The 12,644-nt window shown below is 38.1% G+C and overlaps 1 protein-coding gene across 1 annotated transcript in view; it reads left to right on the top strand.

The window, feature by feature from the left end:
- Positions 1-12,644, top strand: part of csmd1b (CUB and Sushi multiple domains 1b) — a 228,740-nt gene that overhangs the window by 202,042 nt on the left and 14,054 nt on the right. Inside the window, exons 58-64 of the mRNA XM_084718622.1 lie at positions 549-655; positions 5,646-5,719; positions 6,886-6,997; positions 7,154-7,333; positions 7,818-7,880; positions 8,651-8,812; positions 11,952-12,064. Of these exons, the coding sequence (XP_084574748.1) occupies positions 549-655; positions 5,646-5,719; positions 6,886-6,997; positions 7,154-7,333; positions 7,818-7,880; positions 8,651-8,812; positions 11,952-12,064 (811 nt within the window). The remainder of the gene's footprint in view (positions 1-548; positions 656-5,645; positions 5,720-6,885; positions 6,998-7,153; positions 7,334-7,817; positions 7,881-8,650; positions 8,813-11,951; positions 12,065-12,644) is intronic.

Genomic DNA, 12,644 nt, shown 5'->3' with positions numbered 1-12,644 from the left:
AACGATCAAGTAGAAAGACTGAAGCTGTGTTTTGTTATCCCAGCGAGCATTTTCACATGCCAACATTGACTGAACGTTTTCATTTAGACCATGTTTCACTGGGATTTGCTCAAGTGACATTTTTCATCCTGTGGAATGTAAAAATAATAGTGTGTTGTCACTTTTGAAGCCTCACTAAAAAACTGCATCCAAATTTCACATTACAGTACAGTAAACATTGAATGCACAGACATGACTTGGTCCACTCATCCCTCTCCTATGCACATCTTTACAAGTAGATACAAAGTGGTTTTTTTTTGTTTCCAACCTACAACTGAACAAATTATCAAAATGATTGATGACAAATTTGTGTATTGTGACACGTTGATATTGTAGCCACATTTTATCGGGTTAAAAACACCAAAAACAACTCTTAGACCTTCAGACGAATAAAGAAATCAATGTTAAAATCCTGCTTGGGCTTCAGTAGGCTTGCTCATCACCTGTTTTTGTTTTTCTTTTTTGTTTATTTTTTTTGTATGTACTTATATATTTGTTTTCCTATGCAGGTCCGAGGTCAGGTTCTACTGCCATGCTCCCTACTTGCTGGTTGGCTCTGTCTCCAGAGTCTGTCAAGCTGATGGGATTTGGAGTGGCCAACAACCAGCCTGTATAGGTAATTAAAAAATTCTACCATCACAAGATCACTCAATGAATCACTGCTGTCCTCAAACACACTGTGGGCCCTATCTTACGCTGATCGAAAGCGCAAGTGGAAAGCGCAAGGCGCAAGGGATTTAATTTATTCAAGGCGTGTCCAAATCCACCTTTGCCAGGGGCGGGAGTGATATTTCACCCTGCCCCGCCCTTTGCGCCAGCAGCACAAAGCGGAATACACCTATCAGTGTGCCCAAGTGCCCTCATTAATTCACAGGCGAGTTTAGGCCGAACATGCAATAAACCAATCAGAAAGTCAGCTCTCATCACCTTTGAGAGGCAGGTGCGCCAGCAGCGCAAGCTGAGGCAGCATGACGGCGGATTAACCAGGAAGAAACAAAGAGAAAAGATTTTCAAAGCAAGGAGACAGATCTCCTGTTTCGAGGAGTGAAAACGCGATATATGGAGTCAGCATGACGTCTCCAAAACAGCTTCACGTGTAAATAATTTATTTTACATTAACGCCTGCAAAAAACAATACAATAAATGAACCGCAAATGTCATGCAGATATGTAACTGCTTATATTTTAACCTGAAAAACGTTGAAAGTATGTTGGATTTTATAATTAATTATTTTCATCATGATCATTATTAACTCTGCTGGCTGAGGAGCGGGGAGAGAGATGGTGCAGTAGAGAGGGGAGGCGAACAGATCCAGTCCCGCCGCGAAGCTTCCCGGTTTTCGCTGGCCCACCTGAGCCAGGTGGAGCAGATATGTGGCGGTCCGTGCTCCTCCTTATTCTCCTCTCCCACCTAATCCTCATCTCTCTCCTCCCATCCTCGCTCCTCTGACCCGCTGCGAAATAACCAGAGAGAGTTTCTTAAATTTGAAGTGCGCAAAATTACGCACAGATATATCCAACCAGCTCTGATAGAAGCACACATAACTTTTTCTCTCAGGTTGGGCCGGAGTCATGCGGTCAAATATAGTGTATTTTATATGTTATAGATCATAATTGTTTAAACATTGTTTTTCTGGATCATAACAAACACGCAGACATAAACACTACAGCTGCTCCAGCTGTCATGCTGACTCATCTGATAAAGACTATCAGACAGCTGTGATCCTGTTTGCAGGTCTGCTGAGATTTATTGGGCTTTATAATTATAATAATAGTACTGTTGTACTTATTAGTGAGATTAACTTCAAAGACACACGCGCGTGCACGACTTTTAAACATAAATGAAAGGTGTTTGGTGATTGTAGAGATGAGTGTACGCACCTCAGCCAAGGGCAAGACACACATACCTGCACTATTAACTTCAATATTTACACTTTTTTGCCGGTAGATATGTTCAAAGGACACTTCACTAATCGACACTCCTGTGGAGAATAAAGACTCATGTAAATTAAGGTGTTTGGTGATTGTGGAGTCATTGCGCCGCCAGCGCAAGTGATTTTGCTATCTTGTGCCAGCGCAAGTACCATTTTTGCCATGTGGGTAAGATAGCAAACGCGTTTGCGCTGGGTCTGTGCCGCTGTGGGCGGGAGGTCTAAACATGAAGGCAAAACAAAGGCGTGGCCGGGCGCGTTTGCTATCTTGTGCTCAGCGCATTGGAGTAAAACGCGCTTGCGCTTTAGACCAGCCAAAACCTGGTCGAAGCGCAAAGTCTGTGGTCTTTGAGCACAAGATAGCACCCGCCAGGCTTGGCCGAAACACACACACGTCTTTACAATCACAAAACACAGTAATTTATGGTCATTCTCTTCCTCCCACGTGAGTGTGGATTAGTTAAGTGTTATTCGAACATATTTTTTTTTATCAGCAATAAAATGTAAATATTGAAATTAAAAGCGTTCGTGTGTCTCGCGCTTGGCTGAGGCGCACACGTCTCTACAATCACAGAACACTTTTCATCAATGTTAAACAGCCGTGTGCGCCTGTGTCTTTAAAGATAAACTCACTAAAGAGGAAAATAATTATAATTTTAAAGCCTAATAAATCTAAATAGACCTGCGAAGGGAGCACGGCCGCGATCACACCTGTCTGATCGTCTTTATCAGATGAGTCAGCATGACAGCTGGAACAGCTGTAGTGTTTGTGTCTGCCTGTTTGTTATGATCCAGAAAAACAATGATTGAACAGTTATGATCTATAACATACAAAATATACAAGACACTATATTTGACCACAGGACTCCAGCCCAACAGAGAAAAAAGTTATGTGTGCTTCTAACAGAGCTGGTTGGATAGATCCGTGCGTAATTTTGCACACTCCAAACTTCAGAACAGAACAACTTGTTTCGCAGCGGGACAGAGGAGGGAGGATGAGAGGAGAGAGATGAGGATTAGGTGGAAGAGGAGGAGAAGGAGGAGCACAGACAGCCGCGTATCTGCTCCTCCACCTGGCTCAGGTGGGCCAGCGGAACCGGGAAGCTTCGCGGCTGGACTGGATCTGTTCGCCTCCCCTCTCTACTGCACCATCTCTCTCCCCCTCTCCTCAGCCAGTAAAATTATTAATGATGATGATGCTGATAATTAATTATAAAATACAACACAATTTCAAGGTAATTCGATGTAAAACATAACCAGTTACATATCTGCATGACATTTGCAGTTCATATTTATTGTATTGGTTTTTGTAGGCGTTACTGTAAACTATTTCAGCGTGAAGCTGTTTTGGAGACGTCATGCTGACTCCATATATTGCGTACTCTTGCACATTCTCTTCTCGAACCATGACATCTGTATTCTTGCTTTGTAAATCTTTTCTCTTTGTTTCCTCCTGGTAAATCCGCCGTCATGCTGCCTCAGCTTGCGCTGCTGGGCACCTGCCTCTTAAAAGGTGATGAGAGCTGACTTTCTGATTGGTTTATTGCATGTTCGGCCTAAACTCGCCTGTGAATTAATGAGGGCACTTGGGCCCACCTGATAGGTGTATCCTGCTTTGCGCTGGTGGCGCAAAGGGCGGAGCAGGGCAAAATATCACTCCTGCCCCTGGCACAAGACGGCAAAGGTGGATTTGGACACGCCTTGAATAAATTAAATCCATTGCGCCTCCCGCTTGCTTTCGATCAGCACAAGACAGGACCCTAAGGCACAAGGCGTTTTACTCCAATGCGCTGAGCACAAGATAGCAAACGCGCCCGGCCACGCCTTCGTTTTGCCTTCATGCTTAAACCTCCCGCCCACAGCGGCACAGACCGAGCGCAAGTGCCTTTGCTATCTTACCCACATGGCAAAAATGGCACTTGCGCTGGCATAAGATAGCAAAATCACTTGCGCTGGCGGCGCATTGGCTTTGCGCCGGGCGTAAGATAGGGCCCTGTGAGTCTAAGTGTCAGTTTTCAAAATGTAATCGGTATACTGCTATGATAATGATTAGCTTTAGGCTTCAGCTGTATACCATACCACTTTTTTTATAATACAGTGATTATAGCAAAGTAAGTAGAAGAGTTTTTTTTTCTGCTGCAACCATTATAGCAGACTCAGTTTCTCCTAAGAGTGTTGTATGTCAAGAGAACAGGATGTTTAACGTTTAGTAGCATGTCCACTATGAATCCATAAATCAATATAATGCATTAAACTTGGTCAAATCTACACTGAACATCAAAAAAGTGCACCTAGAAAAATCTGCATACATTTGAAAAACATTACCATGATTGAGATAATAAGTTAATCTGAAATATTATATATTACACTCTTTCCATAATCATGAGGAACAGACATTTTGTTTACTGCACAGAAAAACATTTCATGCACAAGTTATGAATAAAGTTGTGTGAAATCAGATTATTGGTAAACAGGATTGTGGAGCTTACTCTCGTACACATTTCAGCATTAGTATTCGTGTGGAGACTGAGCTGTAGATATTATCTAATCAATAGATGAAGTGTGTAGTTTTGATGTCAACATTTGGTTCCTCTAAAGATTTTATCTTGGAAAGCAGCCCATCATTTTTTAAAGTGAAATTTCAGTTTTTGTGGTAACTGTTCAGAAAGCATGAAACTTATTTTGGAAACAAGTTGTGAAATCACTAGATAAAGATTAATTATTGTATAAGAGCTGAAGTGGAAAGCAGCCTTGTAGCAAAACTCTTGCTATCACACAATATCTCTGTAACTGTGTATCTGTCATACATAACCAGAAAATGTATCCATAGTGATATCAAAATGCTCTGACCAGTGTTAAATTACTCCTTTTTTTTCTTTCATAATTGCTGCTGTTTGATGTTAGAATTTTTTTCTCGTATACATTAGAAGCTCTAGCTGAGGTTCAAAGTAACAAAGAACATTTATTTAAGTGCTTTGTTCTACTGCATTTTTCCACTATTAATACTTTACTCTACAACGTCCACTTTATGCAACTTCATACCTTTGCTTTATATTTCAGTGGGAAATGTTGTGTCTACTTCTGAATCATGTAGCAACAGTTTACTTTGCAGATTAAAATATAATGTGTGTTAAATTTATAGAATATAATACAGTGTGATACTGTTAAGACTCTGAACCGCTGCACTATGCTAATTTTAGTGGATGGATTAAAAATTCAACAAAAACAATTATGTGTGTGTGAAAGTTGATGATGCAGTGAACTGTAGAACACTGGTATGTTTATGCATGAAATATCAGGCTAAAGCTGCAACAACTTGTCAGTTAACCAGTTATTCAGTCGATCGAAAAGTTAAGTAACTTTTCAAGCAAAAAGTCAAACATTTGTTGGTTCTGGTGAGGATTTACTGCTGCTAGTAAATGAAGAGTTATAGACTGTTGGTTGGACAAAAGAAGCAATTTGAAGACATCACTTTGGGCTCTGGGAAATTGGGATGAGGATTTTTTTTTATAGACGAAATGATTAATCATATAATAGTGAATATGAAAATATAAATCAGCAGGATAATTATCTACTCTAGTCGTTTAGTTGCAGCCCTATATCAGAATGTTTATTTGACGTGGAGAATGATTATAAAAATGTAATGCTCAATGTGTATGTTTGTGTTTGTGTATAGACCCAGCCTTCAACAGCTGTCGTGATCCAGGTACTCCAGCCTATGGTATCCCTGTCATGGCTCAGGGCTTTCAGGTGAGAAATATATCAGTTGACTGTATTCTTTGTAAAACTACTGGATAATCCTTCAAAAAAGACAAATGAGATACTGCCATGCTGACATTTTATATAAAATGCATGCATTTTATGGTTTTAAAATAAAATGATTATGTTAGTAAGGTTGTGTTTCACTGTTTAAAACCTAAACTTGTTGTGAAGTCGGTAAAAGGATGTAAATATGATTATTTGAAAAGTATATGTAAAAAAATAGCAGCAGTATTCTACAGCTTTTATGTGATCCAAGGATGCACAGAAGAAGTTGCAATAATGCAAATGGAACGACTAAATGCATGAGTAATAAACACCATCTGAGATATAATGTTTCACACAGTTCCTCAGCTGGAAAAGTAGGAGCCAATCAAACAATGTACATGCAAAAGTAAAGACCTGGTCAAAAGTGGCACCCAGATTTCTAAGGTTAGACTTTACAGACGACAAAGAGAGGCAATATTTTCTTTTGTCTAAGAAACCAGGCTGTCTGGAGCACAGATAAGAACCTGTTGATGGAATATATTGGCTGTTCAATCCTTAATGGAATTTAAGCAAACATGCAAATCCTTCAATTTGTGGAGGTAAAATTGGATTTTATCCACATATCATATTTCCCCTGACATATCCAAAAAGGGAGGAAGAGGTTTACTCCCCACATTATGCAGGACTAACATCCACTAAAAGAGACAAAATGATAGAAGTATGCAGTGTTAACCAGGAATGCACTAAAATATTTTTTGGCGAGTGGTGAACTGAATGTGTCGGTTTGCAACTAATGAATGTGAATGTGAACGTTGTTTACTCCCGAGAGTTCACAACACTCACGTTGTCAGCTGATGAAGAAGTGTGCTGACTCGCAGCAGGGAGAAACTCATATGGATGTGAGAGAGGGAGTGTGGAAATGTGGACAGAAGTGTCAGTGTGACATAAACACTTTCTTTGATCATGAAGCATAGTGTTATTCTACAGTTTTGTGGTGTATCAGTGAAGTGAACTACACTGCAGACTCGAGTCTCCGTTACAGTGAGAAACAGATAGATGCATATTATATACACTCATCTCTGTATGATGTTGGGTTTGGCAGGTCTTAAGAAACTGCAGGTTTACCAGCAGATAAAGAAGACTTTTTATTGTGCTTTAATGTTACATAGGTTGGAAGTAAGATTTCCTTCAAGTGCCGCAAGAACTACCACATCCTCGGTTCCACAACAAGAACGTGCCTAGAAAATCTAACCTGGAGTGGAACTCAACCTGAATGCATAGGTAAAGAATAATTATGTCTGTTATTGTTTGCTGTTACTCTGTGCACTAATATTATTTGTCCTTTTTTCTTGAGTTGAGTTTTTCTTGAGACGGGAACACGTCACAGCACATTTCAGTACTAACAATGTGTTTATTTTTCACCTCCCCATCACTCAGCCCATTCATGCAGACAGCCAGAGACCCCCAGTAATGTAGATGTTCGATCTATGGATCTGCCTACCTTGGGATATACGCTGATCTACACCTGTCAAGACGGATTCTATCTGGCCGGGGGATCAGAGCACCGAACCTGCAAAAGTGATGGGAGATGGTCGGGCAAACCCCCGCTCTGTAAAGGTATTCAGATCCTATCTTGAAAAAGCAGTGCCTGTATAAAATGGCCTGATGGGCATAATCCCATATGGTTTAAGATAAATACAGATTATCACCCAGATATCATTGCCATGCTCTCTTAAATCAGCCTCTGGCAATCATGAATGATGGGGTGATGTTTTATCTTTTATTTTTTATATGACATACTCATAGTGTGGTTGGTTGTGAATACCGTCACGTATGACAACAAAACAATCAAGTTTATAACCAGACTGCCAGCTGTTTTCTGCTCTGTGTTTTTGTCCTTTTTTGTCTGTGAAACACCAGAACTGACAGATATCAATGTAGTAGTTGATTAGATTCTAATGTTTATATATTAATACCTATCACACTTTCTTAGTCTTATCACACATTAAATCAGTCATATATTTCCAACCCTGTCAATACCAGATCTACTGTCAGCAAGCTTAATGAGCTGAACTAGACTCATTGCTGTTTTATGTTTCAGTTGGAGTGAAAGTCAATCCCAAAGCCAGAGGAGAGTCAGACATCCAGAAGAACAAGATTCGAGGTATGCAGAATAAGCACACACGTACATTGTTGCGCTCAAACCAAAGATGTAATGAGTATTTGTACTGATTGCACATGCATATTTCCTGGAGACCTTGTTTTTCCTGACAAGTTGAAATACTGTTCATCATACTGTTTTTGAATAGACAAACGGGAGAGGGGTAGCTCTTGTGGTAGGAGGCTGACCACATGGGTCTTCTGTCTGGACAAGCAGTCTTGTTTCAGATTTATCGGACGAATGCTCAGATGGAGTAAATAAATCAGCAGAAACATTCAGGTGCAATACCATGTAATACCATGTAAGTTTGAAGTGGGATTCTATAATCAATATATGTATTTAGAGGGAGCCAGTGAACCAACACCAGAGAAAAAGACCAAAGTTGTACGTTTTTTGCAAGAATACTCAAGCTGTTGAGTTTTGAATAAGACATAGTTGTAAGTGTGGCGATCAGACAGAGACTCACTAACTCACTGGAGCGGTCGATTATGAAGAAATCAGAGGTAGAGTTGTTCTGTCTGTTTCTTGGCAAATACAAAGAGACACAAAGACTTTTAAACATGTGGTTGGGAAATGTTGGAAAGGTTGGATGACAAGAATGCTGAAGTTGATCCTCTTAAACTAAGAAAATCACCTGGTGTTGCTGCTCGCACTTTGAGGCAGTGGTGGTATTGTTAGCAGTTGTTTTAATCTTTTGATCAAAAAAAAAAAACAGTGAAGCAAGCTTTATATCTCTTGTTGTTTTTGTTTCTCTCTGTTTGTCTTCACTGTAGTTCCTGTGGATGTGTTCTCTCCAAATTCTGAGTGGAGCGGTTTTTACGAGTATCTGGGGAAGAGACAGGCCACCACCTTCACAGTCACTGGCTTCAACGCTACCAGCGGTAGAGTTAACGTCACATTACTGGAAACCAGTGGAGTGTCAATCAGACTGTCAGGTAAAAAAAAAAAAACAGAAAAAAATGATATTATTAAGATACACTTTGATTGTTTTTTTGCCTGAGTAACTTCAGAAAAGATCTGTTAATATTACAGTAGAAATTTATGTAGTAATCACCTCTGGTTGGGTCACATTGATCACTTTTAGCATATAATTATATTAGAACATTTTTAATTTCTCATGCAGACCATATTTAGATATTAATTACATCAATATAAAGTAATGGAACAGACAGCTTTTGTTGACTGTTTCAAAATACAGTACAGCAGTTTCAAACACTTTTCAAATTACTGTACAAATTGACTGACTGGTCTGTGTATAGGACTAATTCCAATACACTATAATGCAAAAATAAAAATATAGCTTACTGTAGTTTCGCTGCTGCATCACATTGGCTTGTTTTTGACAGTTTGTCATTGGCTTCAAGGTGAGAAGTTTTTCAGCAACTGTTGAAAAACTAAATTTACTGTGCACACAGCACCAGCCTCAGATAACCAGCTGAAAGATTTATATATATATATATATGTTGTCATGTATGAAAAGACTCCAAATGAACAGTGCAAGCAGACTATTTGGTTGCTTTCAGCAAATTATTCAAACAGCTTTTTATACAAGAATGATTCTGTGCCAAGCTTTTTAATCTATATAAGTGGTTGATCACTGTAACCGACATCATTTGGTTTCCACTGTATTTTATTTTAATGCTTTCAGAACTTAAAGACACGATACATAAAGTGTTAACAGTCATAAACAGTACATGAAATAGAAAAAATACTTCCCTCAGTGACCCTGAAGAATCCGAGAGTGAAAAGATGGGTAATACTTTATTTCATATGGCACTAAAATGAGCGCTAAATGAAAGTAAAAATCTCTTTTCTGAGAGGTAAAAAGAGCAATATCATGTCAGAAGTTGACTTAAAATGCAGTGTAAATAACACGAGCAGAATTTTTACCGTAGGTGTAAATACACAGCAAGTTAATAAAAATCCAGCTTTCATTCACACTCATTAAAAATGCATCATTGAGATCTATGTAGATATTGGTGTGATTCTTTATATTTCACCTAAGTACATTAATTTTTAATCAACATTCAGTCTGCAAGAAAGAAAAAAAATGGTTTTGTGCATGAGCTGTAGAAAATACAGAGAAGAGAAACTGGGCATAAATACGTTCAATAATGTAACATGCACCGCCTGGCAGGTTGTATGACTGAGCCCCTTTACAACGATTCATGCTGAGTCACCACACAAGTCTGAAGGGCCAAATTATTATCTGAGCAACATAACCTCCCACAGCAGCGCTCCACAGTTATTAAAGTTTTGTAATTTTCATTAGTTTTCATTTTTAATTTTTATTTTCAATTTAGTTTAGTTTCACTTAGTTTCTCGAATGGGTTTGCTCATTTCAGTTTAGTTTTTAGAGTTTAAAATCTTTCTGTTTTAGTTTAGTCCTTATTGGTGTCACTATTAGTTTTATTTTATTCATTTTTTTATTTATAATTACATTTATTATTTTTCATTATTCACCAAGACAGTAATCATACACAGCAATCAACAAAACAAGTAAATACATTCTAGTGTTAACAAAACAACGTTAAAACAGTATGTTGTAATATTTTTTTAATATAATATGGGAGTCAAGATATAAGAAACTCAGAATATGTACAAATACAAACACAAACGCTTTGTGAAGACAGTGGACTTATAATCATGTAGACATCCTGGTCTCACTAAACAAATGCACTAATGTCCCCTCATGCTGACTGTGCTGATCAATTTGAACAAATTGACAAAAAATAAAACTTAAGACAAATCCTGTATAATTTTGTTTTATTTTACTGTGTTTTGTAAGTACACAATGTTATTTCAGTTAGTTTTTTTTTAATGACATTTAGTTTTAGTTTTATTTTAGTGAACTAAAATGATTTTGCACATCTTGTTTTAGTTGGTAGTTTAGTTTTGATTAACTATAATAACCTTGCACATTATTCACAGTGTTCGTACAAAGTTTTGAAAGTTTTGAAGATGCTTAATTTTAACCAGTTTTCACCAGGTTAGGAATATGCTTGAATTTAAATATACTCCTTGAAAAATGCAACGTAATCAGTTGTTTCATCTACACAATCACTCATGTAAACCAAAATCCCTTTAATATTTGATCCTGTCGCCATATTTGTCATTCATAGCTAGATTAGTTGTTTGTTTTCCCTTACTTTGAAAATGATGAAACAATAAATAATCAGAATCAAAACATACAATCAAAGTTAATATGAACAGCTGGTAAAATAGATAAAGTGATGACTTGCACTGTTGTGGGTATAAAGGAATTTGCAGTTTTATTCATAGTAACAATTTAGATGTGGTGATAAATACTTTGAGAGTCTGGAAATCTTTTGTTTAGGTACATGGAATTGCTTGAAAAGTTTTACTCTCAAAAAGCTTTCTGACCCCTGTATTCATATGTACTGGAGACACTTTATGATCATGTTCTGTGACTGGCAGGCTCACAAACCAGGTAAAGCTGCGCTCTTGAGTGAAACTCCAAAATAGTAGTGTTTAAGAAACTGAGAAAAACTGTCTGTGATTCACTCACCAACTGACACTCAGGCATGTTTTGACATTTCACAATAACATTTCACAATCAATAGTTCAGCTTGATCCCAGGGTCATGAAAGATTTTATGCAGGGTAGAGAGACAACGGCTCTCAACGTGTAAAATTATTCATTTTGAATCTGTTATATTTCTTTTACATGGACTTGACATATTGAACAGCAAGAGTTTCTGTGTTGGTACTATACTTAACCAAGTAGAGACATGTAGCTGAAGGGTAAATGTCACTTTTTTCCCTAGTAATGTGTCAGGTGCTTGGTGAAGGAAATGGTATGATAATTCAAAATGTCAAGGTATCTCCTTTTCTCTGTTTGTCAGTCAGCCTGTCTGTCTGTCTGTCTGTTTGCCTGCCATGCTGTCTGTCTGACTTTCCGTTTGTCAACCTCCCACGGTGCCTTTGCCTCAATGTTTTTCTCCTTTTTCTTGCCAAGTGCCAACACAAATTATATGTTACGTTGCTTTTATTTAAATTGCACCAGGTTCAGGCACTAACCCCATTCTTTGCCCCTATGTATCTGTTCATCCAGGTACCTATAAGTCAGAGGAAAACCAGCTGCTACTGAAGGTCTACCAGGTGAAGGGCCCAACAGAGCATTACCTCAGCAAGTTCAAAAACGACAACTGGGCTATGGATGGATATGTAAGACAAACATCCCCTTATTTTTCTGTATCAAGCATTTTAAAATGAGTAGATGTCTTTTTATTAATAAGCAAAATCAATATCGCAATATTACTGTGAGTATTTTTGGACGAAAAGATTGCAGTACCAAGATGTAAACCAGTCATTAAAGTCACATTACCGACACCCACACCCACTACGCTGTTCAGGGTCTTGAGAGAGAGGTGTATTGAAATTCCAGACAAATCCTCCATCACATTATGCAAAACAGATTTTGAAATGCAATGAACTCTAATTAACATCTTTTCAAACAGAGGAAGGATGTGGTTTACCAAGAAGCTTTTGTTTCCATATCAAAGGTGTAAGAAATAAATTATTCCATAAAATTATCACCATTAGATGAAGTTGCTAAAAGTTATCAGAATCCAGAAATCCCAAATACATGTCAATACATTAGTTACTACGCATGCAATATGGTTGAAATGAAAGTGCTGTCATCTTCTCCTTTTCTTAGTCCATTTACAATGTTTACTGTCATTTAAACAGTTGAAGGATAAATACTATAAGTGCAGTTCAAAATGAAGATGTCCTATAATTAACG

The sequence above is a fragment of the Lutjanus erythropterus genome, chromosome 1, assembly GCF_056507025.1.
Source record: "Lutjanus erythropterus isolate fLutEry1 chromosome 1, fLutEry1.hap2, whole genome shotgun sequence".
NCBI lineage: Eukaryota > Metazoa > Chordata > Actinopteri > Lutjaniformes > Lutjanidae > Lutjanus > Lutjanus erythropterus.
This window is presented reverse-complemented; position numbering and strand designations above follow the sequence as displayed.